The 13,871-nt window shown below is 35.6% G+C and overlaps 2 protein-coding genes across 2 annotated transcripts in view; one reads left to right on the top strand and one right to left on the bottom strand.

The window, feature by feature from the left end:
• Positions 1 to 6,828, top strand: part of LOC127845919 (endonuclease/exonuclease/phosphatase family domain-containing protein 1-like) — a 166,942-nt gene extending 160,114 nt beyond the window's left edge. The window contains exons 4-5 of the mRNA XM_052377098.1: positions 4,085 to 4,178; positions 6,689 to 6,828. Of these exons, the coding sequence (XP_052233058.1) occupies positions 4,085 to 4,178; positions 6,689 to 6,695 (101 nt within the window). The 3' untranslated portion in view covers positions 6,696 to 6,828. The remainder of the gene's footprint in view (positions 1 to 4,084; positions 4,179 to 6,688) is intronic.
• LOC127843703 (uncharacterized) overlaps positions 1 to 13,871 on the bottom strand; it is a 154,415-nt gene that overhangs the window by 88,396 nt on the left and 52,148 nt on the right. The gene's annotated exons all lie outside the window — the stretch shown is intronic.

Raw genomic sequence — 13,871 nt, 5'->3', positions numbered from 1 at the left:
GTGAAAGACAAAAAAAATTCTCAGATTAAGCAACTTATAAGAGAAAGACTCAAATCATCTGTGTGCTTTGGAATCGATTGGTCCTAAAATCCTTACTACAACCATTTTCCATCTACCTCTGATTAAAAAAGGCAGTTGTTGTCCGTTACTGGCATAAGTGTGGGTATCTAATATTTGTAAAACAGCTATCCCAGGATAACATACGCAAACAAAACAAGATTGCTTACAATCCTCCCCCCATCTGTAGTACCGGATGGGCAGGTGTCAAGTATATCTTGAAATATTTATTGTATATTTTAAGTACTGCAAAGACAGTTTGAGATTTATATGCATGATTCTGATAATAATTAAGAGAAAGATAGGTTTATGCAAGATAAAGCACACACAAAATTGTCGATTTCTGCTACTTTTTTATTGGCAAGATTTAAACACAACACATTTGTCGAAATCTGCTAGTTTTGGATTGGCAGGATTTGCTGAAGAATTAATACATTATTGTTGACACTAATAGGTAAAAATATTACAAGATTGATAACTTGTTTAGCTCACCTGTGCACATCGTACTCATGGTGAGCTTTTGTGGACACCTTTTGTATGTCGTCAACATTTTGCTTTGTTTACACTCTAAACTGGTAAGAAAATTTGTTCTAATGATGTATCGGCTGAGATCCAAAATGGTTCCGATTCGTTAAAAACACATGGCCGCCAGCAATTTTGCTTATTTAGATATAGTAAAACCTTGTTAACACTCTAGATGTCACATTTGTAGTCCAATCTTCATGACACATTTTTACTTATGATATCTCGTCTGAGTTTGAAAATGGTTCCAGTCAGTTGAAAAACATGGCCGCCAGGGGAGTGGCAGTTTTCCTTATATGGCTATAGTAAAGACTTATTAACACTCTAAAAGTCATTTATAAAGTTCAATTTTCATGAAACTTGGTCAGAACATTTGTTCTTATGATATCATGGTCTGCTCATAACAAGTAAGTTCCTTTGTATCACAGATGAGCGACTTTGGGTCCTTCAGGCCCACTTGTCTGATCTACATGTACTTTACCTGTCTTAATTTATATTTCATTGTTGTTCTTTTTGTTCTCGCCTCAGAGTAAGGAGTACAATGGATTCCTGTATGATGAAATGCAGGGCGTTGCCCTAGTAAGCTCTACCCTCCTGGCTATGGACAAGAAACAGAAACCCTTCACTAGACGACCCTGCATTGCTACGTTCAAGGTTGTGTAGTCTTCATGAAAGTATGCACCATCTTTAATTGCTTACTTGAAGTGTTGACTTGTTTTTGGGCAAAGAGTTTCATGCTACTTTAGTTTAAACCTATTTTGTTTAGTTGTATTGCTTTTGAGTCTTTTCCTGGATAGAACAAGTTCTTGGTGTCTTTGGAGGAGACCGTTAGAACGTTCGCACGCTGGGGAGATCTTAAGTTGGCTTTTACAAAATGACATTCAACTACAAAATGACTGGCTAGACTACAACTTTGCTACGTCAACTGCAAACTGATTTACTCAACTAAAGGCTTACTAAGCTACAAATTGACTGGCTTGACTACAACTTTGCTATGTCAACTGCAAACTGATTTACTCAACTAAAGGCTTACTAAGCTACAAAATGACTGGCTTGACTACAACTTTGCTACGTCAACTGCAAACTGATTTACTCAACTAAAGGCTTACTAAGCTACACAATGACTGGCTTGACTACAACTTTGCTACGTCAACTGCAAACTGATTTACTCAACTAAAGGCTTACTATGCTACAAAATGACTTTCTCAACTGTATTTTGTTTCTGAACTAAAACATAAGTTCAAGTGAAACATGAATAGCTCAATCAAAATTGACTAACTCTGCTACAAAATTACTTACTTAACCACAACATGATTTACTTCATTACACAATGTCTTACTCAACAACACAATGACTCACTAATTTTACAACATGACTAGCTCATCTACAAAATGACTTACTTAGCTTCAAAATTACCTACGCAACTTAAAAATTACTAATAACTCAACTACATTCTTATTAGGTCAACTACTGAATTTCTCACTAAGCTACAAAATTACCTACACAACTACATAATTACTAGCTCAACTACATTATTACAAGGTCAACTACAGAATGACTTGCTCCACTACAAAATTACCATTTCTTCTACAAAAGGACTCAAACATTCTTAAATTACAAAATCAACTACAAAATGACTCAACTTGAAAATATTCAAGTGATATGATACAATGAAATGACTGACCTATTTACATTTGTATTTCTAAGACAAAATACTTTTTATTTGAGGCAAAGAACTGTTTTGATTTAAATTTTGCTGCATCCTATGGGCACGATGATTTGTCAGGGTCCCTGGTAAATTGATTGCGTTATTACATGGTAGAAACTTTTACAATGAAATCTAAAAATAATATGGTATAAAATAATTCAACAGATCAGCGGTTTTGACTGCGCAAAGTGTACATCTGAAGGCAACCGGTCTGGAGAATGAGGACATCGGTCGACTGCAGGCAGAGATTGACAATATCCCCAACCTTATAGAGGCCATTAGGACCGCTGTGCCAGGTATAGAGCAATTTTTATGAGGCGTTTTGTTTGAGGCAAAACAATATTTAGTTCACCAGAGTAATAGACCTGGACCAAACATATTGCCCTTACCTCTCCTCAACAATTACTACATCCCACATCCAACTTTCTGAATTTTGCCTCTTCTTTTTATGCCCCCCTTCGAAGAAGAGGGGGTATATTGTTTTGCACATGTCGGTCGGTCGGTCGGTCCGACCACCAGATGGTTTCTGGATGATAACTCAAGAATAGTTATGCCTAGGATCACGAAACTTCAAAGGTACATTTATAATGACCAGCAGATGACCCCTATTGATTTTCAGGTCAAAGGTCAAGGTCACAGTGACTTAAAATTGTAAAATGGTTTCCGGATGATAACTCAAGAATGCTTAAGCCTAGGATCATGAAACTTCATAGGTACATTGATCATTACTGGCAAATGACTCTATTGATTTTCAGGTCACCAGGTGAAAGGTCAAGGTCACAGTGACTCGAAACAATAAAATAGTTTCCGGATGATAAATCAAGAATGCTTACGCTTAGGATCATGAAACTTCATAGGTAAATTGATCATGACTGGCAGATGATCCCTATTGATTTTCAGGTCACTAGATCAAAGGTCAAGGTCACAGTGACTCGAAACAGTAAAATGGTTTGCCGATGATAACTCAAGAATGCTTACGTCTAGGATCATGAAACTTCATAGATAGATTGATCATGACTGGCAGATGACCCCTATTGATTTTCAGGTCACTAGGTCAAAGGTCAAGGTCACAGTGACTCAAAACAGTAAAATGGTTTCCGGATGATAACTCAAGAATTCTTACGCCTAGGATCATGAAACTTCATAGGTAGATTGATAACGACTGGCAGATGACTCCTATTTACTTTCAGGTCACTAGGTCATAGGTCAAGGTCACAGTGGCTCGAAATAGTAAAATGGTTTCTGGATGATAACTCAAGAATGCTTACGGCTAGGATCATGAATCTTTATAGGTACATTGATCATGACCGGCAGATGACCCCTATTAATGTTCAGGTCACTAGGTCAAAGGTCAAGTTCACAGTGAGTTTCCTGATGATAACTCAAGAATTATTAGGCTTAGGATCATGAAACTTCATTGGTACATTGATCATAACTGGTAGATGACCCCTATTGATTTTCAGGTCATTAGGTCAATGGTCAAGGTCACAGTGACAAAAAAACGTATTCACACAATGGCTGCCACTACAACTGACAGCCCATATGGGGGGCATGCATGTTTTACAAACAGCCCATGTTTCATATATAAACAAAGTGTGTTGAATATTTATATTCCACTAAAATCAGCCTAAAATTAATGCTTAACAAACAATAACAGTTGCACTGATTATAAGTTGAATACTCAATTCCATATTACTACATAAACATATCCTTTAATTTGCATTTCATCGATTTGCTGCTTTATCAGTTCTAAGTGCACACAATTTAGCCATTAACTGACAGCTACCTTACTTGAAGCTCCGGAAGGAAAGAATGGCAGTTTAAAGGATTTAAAGACTAGTTCCAACACAAGTTATGTGAGCGGGCCGGGAAACGCACTGTTGATCCTCGGGTTAGTAGTCCTGTTCTCTACCAACCAAGCTAGCTGGCCTGACAAATATAACTTGTAAATATTCATACAACTACAATATTTAAATTTCCTTCTGTCAATTAAGGGGAAAATGATATTATACTGCTTGGTGACTTTAACCTGTCTCCAGATACCAAAGGTTAGTCGCTTGATTTTTATTATGGAACTAAATACAATTAATAAATAATATGATGTGCCCCCCTTCAAAGAAGAAGGGTTATATTGTTTTCTGGATGTGATCGGTCTGTCTGTCGGAGGACCAGTTTGTTTCCGATCAATAACTCGTCAATAAATGGACCGATTGGCTTTATACTTCACAAGTGCATTGGCTTTTGACAGTAGATGATCCCTATTGAAATTGGGGTCACTAGGTTAAAGATCAAGGTCACTATCATACTTATATTGTTTTGCTGGATGTCAGTCGGTTTGTCTGTAGGGAGACCAGTTCGTTTCCGATCAATAACTTGTCAATGAATGGACCGATTGGCTTGATACTTCATATGTGCATTGGCCTTTGACAGTAGATGATACCTATTGAAATTGGGGTCACTAGGTGAAAGGTCAAGGTCACTATCACACTAAGTGTAAAATTCATTTCCCATCAATAACTCCTAAACGGATTGACTGATTGGCTTGATACTTCCTGTGTGCATTGGCCTTGGACAGTATATTACCCGTATTTAAATTGGGGTCACAAGGTCAAAGGTCAAGGTCACTGCCAGTTATGATATGATATCATGCTGAAGAGTGTGTAGAGTAACTCCACACTGGTCTAGATGTAAGCCGTTAGAGTTATTGGCTGTCAGGTCCTGCTCCTGGAATGGCTCGATCCATCTCTTCTTCTGCACTTCGTTGTCTGCTATCACTCCTCATATGTTGTCCATTTCTGGCGTCTCTGACTTGACATATTTACATGCTATTCTCTTGGTGATAGAATACAGGCCCTTGTTTTTTTGGTTGCATGCTTTCTTTTCTGTAATGCTTCTTTTACGAGTGTCTTTAGGTAGATCTGTTTGGCTCCTATGCGTGGCTTGACATTCCTTTTTGTATATGTGTGCTCTTCTTGTGCTTTTGCTTTTTCTGCTCTTGTTCCGCTGCAGTTGGCCCTAGTTTCTTTTTCTTCTTTGTTTCAATGATATGTAGTGTTGGCCCTAGTTTGTTTTTAACCAGGTTTTCCGAAGGAAAAAACTGGTTATTAGATTGGCGAATGCGGGCGGGCTGGCTGGCTGGCGGGCTGGCTGGCTGGCGGGCTGGCGGAATAAGCTTGTCCGGGCCATAACTATGTCGTTCATTGTCAGATTTTAAAATCATTTGGCACATTTGTTCACCATCATTGGACGGTGTGTCGCGCGAAATAATTACGTCGATATCTCCAAGGTCAAGGTCACACTTTGAGTTCAAATGTCAAAAATGGCCATAAATGAGATTGTCCGAGCCATAACTATGTCGTTCATCGTCAGATGTTAAAATCATTTGGCACATTTGTTCACCATCATTGGACGGTGTGTCGCGCGAAATAATTACGTCGATATCTCCAAGGTCAAGGTCACACTTTGAGTTCAAAGGTCAAACATGGCCATAAATGAGCTTGTCCTGGCCATAACTATGTCATTCATTGTGAGATTTTGAAATCATTTGGCACATTTGTTCACCATCATGGGACGGTGTGTCCCACGAAAGAATCACGTCAATATCTCCAATGTCAAGGTCGCCACGACTAAAAATAGATTTAAAAAAAAAAAAAAACTTACAAAGGGGGTTAATTTTTTTTGGTCATTTCAAAAGTTCAGTTTGAGTTTTCTCCCTTTATCAGATTTTTTTTTTCACAATGAAAACCTGGTTTTGTGACATTTTTGTCCCTTGTTCTTCTTTGTTTCAATGATATGTAGTGTTGGCCCTAGTTTGTTTTTCTTCTGTGTTTCAATGTTATGTAGTGTTGGCCCTAGTTTCTTTTTCTTCTTTGTTTCAATGATATGTAGTGTTGGCCCTAGTTTGTTTTTCTTCTTTGTTTCAATGTTATGTAGTGTTGGCCCTAGTTTGTTTTTCTTCTTTTTTTCAATGTTATGTAGTGTTGGCCCTAGTTTCTTTTTCTTTGTTTCAATGTTATGTAGTGTTTTTGCTGGTAGTCTGGTACATGTATGGATGGTGGTGTTGGTCCTGGTGGAGATGATGTTCTTCGGCCTGGCGGCTTCCAGGAGGTCTATCTTCTCCCTTTTCCATGATGTATTGTTTTTCTGTTGCTACAGTGTTTTTCATGAGGTAGAGTTGCTAACTTTATGCAAAATAATCTGGCAACAGCTATAACATATAAGGGAGGCTACTCCAAATAGTGTTTATAATTACCTCTTATTCTTGAAGTACGTCACTTTACTCAAAGTTGTTCTGAATTAAGTTTTAAATCTGTTAAAAACTATGTGCATTCAAAAATTCAATTAGATATGTTTCATATAAGGTGTCTAATATTAAAAGAATGATGTTTTTGTTTATTTTAGATTTTGATGATCTTCGAAATCTAGGCTATCTCAATTGTATTGCCGACGGTGTCTTCACAAACATAAGTGACGCCAACAAAAAAGGCAGCAAGACATATGATAACAATTGGATATCTAAACAGACAAAACAAGTGTTCACTGGTAAAAATTATTTTATCCCCCGCCGAAGGCGGAGGGATATAGAATTGGCGTTGTTCATCAGTCTGTCTGTCCAGCCGTCTGTCTGTCCGTCCATCTCAAAATTTATCTTTGGCGGGGGATATCAATTCAACAAATGTGATTGTTAATATTGTTGTTATATTGTGTTTGATTTTGCAGATCCAAAGCTTTGTGTATTGTAAAAGATTTGTGTTGAAGATTTCCATCAGTTGATGTTTATTATCCCGCGCCATAGGCGGAGGGATATTGTTTTGGTGTTGTCCGTCTGTCCGTCTTTCCGTCCGTCCGTCCATAGCCATATCTTGGAAGTGCTTTGGCGGATTTCATTGAATGAGTATGTATAAGGATAAGAGGATGATGCACGCCAAATGGCATTGTTCACCATCTGTTAATAATGGAGTTATGGCCCTTTGTATCTTGAAAAAATCCTTTTTTGAGTGTCAGATATATTACTTTTGTGTCCAGAAGCATATTGGCGGGGAATATCAATTCAATGAATTGGCTTATTTAAACATTGCTTACCATTGATTAATATGTAAATAATATCGATTGAATTAAGTATGTTTATCAATGAAAATGTTTATCAATAAATTCTTGTTCCTGATTCTCAAATGAACATAAATGTATCATATTGTCAAACCATGGAGATTAAATTATGTGCCATTATTTCCGCAAACAATCCAACAGTAAATATGCAAACTAATTGTTGAAAAGCTTAACATATGGAGATAATTTGTTAATGTTTGTTCATTTCCGGTTTAAAATCTGCGCATATGATTATCAGAAGTATACGATTATGTTGTTTTAGACGGTTTTATGGTAATATATTTTATTCCTCTGTACAGGTCAATGTGACGTCGTAAGAGAGGGCCTGTCCAGTCCCTGGATCCTCAAAGGCTGGACGTGGGTCGGGGTCGTGAGTGACCACTGTCCAGTGTGGGCCCAGTTCTACACGGGCCGTGACCTTGACACTGGAGACCTGAAGATCGGACCAGAGGTTATTAAATTTGCACTGACTGACTGATGTTTTGTAAAAGATTAGAATATTACACCTGTTACTCTGGTTATGTGACAGACATCACTGATATCGAATTGGTGATGCAATTCTTCAAACAGTTAACAGTGAAAATATTCCACACTTTTCATTATGTCATTGCTGTGAAAATCGCCATTTAAACTACTTTAAAATGGAAGCCAATAATAAACTAATAAGACAAAATTAACCAGCGATTGAACATTTTTGTGTTTTAATATCAGAAATATTCTCTTGGTCAAATGTTAACAATTTATTTAGCAAATTTGTTCAACATGTTATGGTACGTGAAGTTTTGAGATGTTGATGTTATTTTATGTTTTGATGTACTGCTGATTTCACATTAGGTGTACCATTCTTGGGAATATTGAAAATAGTGAATGCCACATTTGTTTTTAAGTAGATTTTGTGTTCCTTGTTATAGCAAAACGCTCTATTCACAACATATGAACAAATAAACCATCTTTAATTACTTGCACATGAATGTCTACGGTAATTATAATTGTTATAAGTTTTGCTTAAATGTCAGAAATATTTTGTATAATTCTTATTTCAATGTAGCTAGCAAAACCATTTAGATTGTGTTGATATGTTTGAATACACGAAACAAATTATATTTATTTTATTATCAAAATTTGATAAGGTTTTGTTGTATAACTTTGATATAACATTTCTGCTGAATTTCACCAGTTTGTATTATTACTGGCTCCATTTTAATAATTTAATAATCAAAATATTTTATGATAGCATTTTTCGATTGTGAATTGTGAAGTTTTAATTTTATGCAGTGCAGTGTAGAGCGGAAAATGCAATTTTTTTAATGAAGCATCCGTTTAATGCATAATTGTCATCATTTATTTGATCCTGTGTATTTAATATTTATAAATGATATTATGTCTTATTGAAATCTGTAATAATATATATATAGTTCCCTGTATGAATTTGTTATAGATTAAAATGAAATGTTTTGTTACATTTGGGAATATTTCATAGACCACCATGTTTTTGTCTGTTTAAATTAATTGTATACATTTTGAACAATATTAACATTAGTATTAAATGAGTGTCTAGCAATAGCCAAAAGTATGTATCGGGATAAACTTGTATTTGGGTTCATTTCCATTCAAGTAGAACAAGTAGAATGCATTTTTTAAGGTGTTTATTATTAGTATATACCGTAGGACTTTAAGATAATATGATTTTCAATAATGTAGTTGTATTTTGCTTTTGTTTGTTATTGCTAAATAAAAATTAGAGTTTGATATAGATAATTCTGGGACAATGCTACATATATATGCCTAACAGAATGTGTCCTGCACTAGAAAGTGACTTTATATAAACATACTTGAGCTGTGATTTGGAAAAATATGGATTCAATACATGTGCGCATAGGATTGTCCCAGATGAGTCTTATGAAGTCTACAAGCGCTAATAAGGGACGACAGTTTCTCTTGCTTTTATTAAATTTCAGTCTTCAGAAGTAAATTAGGGGCCATTCGTTATAGGCCAATATTTATGCATCTAAAACTTGAGAATAAGCAGCAACAGTTTATGTTCTTTGATCAATTACTTATGATTGGATTGAGATAATGTGCTGAAGATTTGTGGAAGTGTATACCCAGCTTACATACCCTACCTGGATTCCATTTCGACCCAGTTGGGTTAAAGTCTATGTCACTATTATTAAAATTAGACAAACTACACTCAGTAACACCGCTTTTATATTAGGGTATTGTTCCTAAATTGTATGAATTGTTAGCTTACGTGTAGGCCTAGCTTGGGAAAACTAGATACAAGTCAAAGTCACTGTAAGTTAATTAAAACATTCTGCTTACATAACTTAAATTGTATGAAGAATTTCCGCTGTTTTGTAGGTGTATGTAGATTCCACGCAGTCTTAGATGATGTAAGCGTGTATTTCAATCCCTCTGACACCTTACATGTAAAACAGAATTAGTTTGCATTATATTTAATTGAGTCTTATAATGTCAGCATATTGTTCCTACTGAAAATGTTTGTCAGGACAGTGTAAATTACAAAATAGTGTTACTTGTCTTGTATTCAAGAAAATACTGTGGGTATACCACGTACACTACTTTATGTATGGACCCACCTTTTGTCTTCTTGATCTCGACTGCTCAGTATACATGTTTTCCTTATACTTATTTCTTATTGCATTTGATAAATATTGTATTGATGAGGAAGATCAAATGTTCATTATACTGTCTTGAACAAGTTTAGATTACAGCTAATTTCATAAAACAAAATTGCCACTTTTTATTATGTAATATGAAACTTTTATATGTGTCATAAAATACAACAGTGTACGAAACCAATTTGCCAAAACACTTTTTAATTTTAATTTCTAAATCTTGTAATATATAAATGTTTGTCTTTTGTGACACTATATTATGTTGGCAACGTATGCTTATTAGTTTCTATTAAACGCAAATGTTTTTATTTTATTTAAATAAAGACTAATAATAAATAATGTAAACAATGTACTTTTTTGATATTAATGACCATTTTTCAAGTATTTGTAAATAGTCCTAAAAGCTTTTTTTGTAGTATTATTTACTAACATTATTTGATGTTTCTTATAGGCACATTTATTTATTTCGAACTTTCTCCCTCGGTATTCTAACCAGGTCCAAGCGGGTTATGTTCATATCTTTAAAACACATCATTCACGGCAAACATCATCCTAATATATACATTCACAATAATACTGTGTCATTTTCATCATGGATATCATACGCCTTGCGAACTTTAATATAAAATTTTAGTATCTGCAATTTCTTTTTATTGGTTGCTCTCTCTTGTCGTTAAACACGTGTATATCGAATTGTATTAATACATATTTTTATGAACAAATTCTCAAAGGTTGCCTGTAATATATAGAGGATATTTGTTGGATTCGATGGGATATCGATTTTATTATGCCCCCCTTCGAAGAAGAGGGGTATATTGTTTTGCACATGTCGGTCCGTATGTCCGTCCACCAGATGGTTTCCGGATGATAACTCAAGAACGCTTAGGCCTAGGATCATGAAACTTCATAGTTACATTGATCATGACTCGCAGATGACCCCTATTGATTTTGAGGTCACTAGGTCAAGGTCACGGTGATCCAAAATAGTAACATGGTTTCAGGATGATAACTCAAGAACGCTTATGCCTAGGATCATGAAACTTCATGGGTACATTGATCATGACTCGCAGATGACCCCTATTGATTTTCAGGTCACTAGGTCAAAGGTCAAGGTGACCCGTAATAATAAAATGGTTTACGGATGATAACTCAAGAACGCTTATGCCTAGGATCATGAAACTTCATAGGTACATTGATCATGACTCGCAGATGACCCCTATTGATTTTCAGGTCACTAGGTCAAAGGTCACGGTGACCCAAAATAGTTAAATGGTTCCTGGATGATAACTCAAGAACGCTTATGCCTAGGATCATGAAACTTCATAGGTACATTGATCATGACTGGCAAATGACCCCTAATGATTTTCAGGTCACTAGGTCAAAGGTCAAGGTCACATTGCCAAAAAACGTATTAACACAATGGCTTCCACTACAACTGACAGCCCATATGGGGGCATGCATGTTTTACAAACAGCCCTTGTTTAACGAGTGATCATATAAAATAATATGTTCACAAGTGGCGCAACCAAAAATATATTTTCTATGATCACGAGTGAATTAAAATCGATATTCCATCGAATCCAACAAATGTTAGTTTTATTGTATGCTTTTTTCACCGTTTATTTACATTTTAAAAGAGCCTGATTGGATAATATCGCTGGATTTATGACGTTATATTGATATTTTTCACTGTTATTTTTCACTGTTCGAAACAGTAGAATACCAGTTTTATTTCAATGATAAACCACCGGAAAGCATAAAATAAAAACAATTATTAAATACTCCTCGGTTAATCGTCATCATAATCAGCAGCAGCATTATTATCCTCATCCTCATCCCAATCATCATCATCTGTATCCTCATTCTTATCATCAGCAGCAGCAGTAGCAACATCATTTCATCATCATCAGCAGCAGTAGCAACATCATTTCATCATCATCAGCACCAGTAGCTGCAGCATTATCATCAGCAGCATGATCATCATCGCCACCACCATCATCACCACCTCCATCATCACGAAAACTACCAACACCATCATTATCATCATCATCCTTATCCTTTTCTTTGCTGTCATCGTATTTATCGTCGACGCCGTCGTCGTCGGAATCATCATCACCATCGGTATCAGAAGCAGAAACCACAGCAGCAATAACAACAGCAACAGCATCTTTCAGCATCATCGTCAGGGAAACATCAACTTAATCACGCTAAGAGTTATTATTGTTAATAACAAAGTCAACGCCAACAATGCTATTTTTATACCACCACAAACGAAGTTTAGGGGTGTATATAGGAGTGACTTTGTTGGTCGGTCGGTAGGTCTGTCTGTCGGGCGGTCGTTCCGGATTAAGTGCCCGCTCTCTAATTCAAGTTGTTTTCATACGATCTTTACCAAACTTGGTCAGATGATGTATCTAGACGATGTCTAGGTCAAATACGAATATGGGTCATGCCGGGTTAAAAATGAGGTCACGGGGTCACTTAGTGCGTTTTAAACATTGAGCATGGTGTCCGCTCTCTAAGTCAAGTAGTTTTCATCAGAGCTTCACCAAACTTGGTTAGAAGTTGTATATAGATTATGTTTAGACCAAGTTCGAACATGGGCTTTGCTGGGTCAAAAACTAGGTCACGGGGTCACTTAGTTTGTTTTATACATTCAGAATGTTGTCCGCTCTCTAATTCAAGTAGTTTTTATCAGAGCTTCACCAAACTTGGTCAGAAGTTGTATCCAGATGATGTTTAGACCAAGTTCGAAATGGGTCATGGCAGGTCAAAAACTAAGTCACGGGGGTCACTTAGTGCGTTTTTAACATTGAGCATGGTGTCCGCTTTCTAATTCAAGTAGTTTTCATCCGATATTCACCAAACTTGGTCAGAAGTTGTATCTCGATGATGTCTGGGTCAAGTATGAATATGGGTCATGCCGGGTCAAAAACTAGGTCGCTGGGTCACATAGTTAGTTTTACACATTAACCATGGTGTCTGCTTTTTAATTCAAGTAGTTTTCATCCGATCTTCACCAGACATGTTTATTTTTATTTTAACCAATGACGATACTTATTTTACAATCAATTTAAAAGCAACACACGTTAAACAATTAAGTAATCCGAAACTGCCGCTACTGGTTAATATTAATAAATTAGACATGTACATTTATAAAACTACATTATTTGAGAGAATAGAACTACGGACAAATGTTATTTTTTATTATAAAAATATTTTTTTCTTGTTACATCTGAAAACAAAGCTCTATCATTATCGATGTTTAAAGGGTACTATTTTTTAAAATGATCATCATGACAGGCACTATGCATACAATGCATATAAAACATATTTATATGATACATTTGAACACATCAAGCATTTTGAATTATATATTTATTAAAGAAGAAATATTAATCTTGTATATTTAATATTTATAGGTGAAGTCAAATGCGTTGACAATTATGTGAACATGTACATGCTATAAAGCGCACTAATAAAATTGTATCAACATGTTCCAAATTGTACAAGTCATTAAAACAAAGGCATACATTGAATTTAAACTTATACAATAACATTGACACAAAGCATAAACGTAATATCTGTCTACAGTTTGATTTCGTTTAGTAGTTTGTCACTTGCTCGGACGCAAAAATAAACATTATTTTGTTCACTGATTTGAATCTCAAGACATTAACGACTTAGGAGCCGTATTTACACAATTGTGTTGATTTTAATAATAACTACATATAAGAGAAAAGCTCCGGCGAAATATCTTTGAGATTGAGATGAGCATATGTATATAATGTGATTGAATGTCAACATACATTAGACTAAGACCGTTTTGAAATAGGAAG

This window comes from Dreissena polymorpha, chromosome 9, assembly GCF_020536995.1.
Source record: "Dreissena polymorpha isolate Duluth1 chromosome 9, UMN_Dpol_1.0, whole genome shotgun sequence".
Lineage (NCBI taxonomy): Eukaryota > Metazoa > Mollusca > Bivalvia > Myida > Dreissenidae > Dreissena > Dreissena polymorpha.
This window is presented reverse-complemented; position numbering and strand designations above follow the sequence as displayed.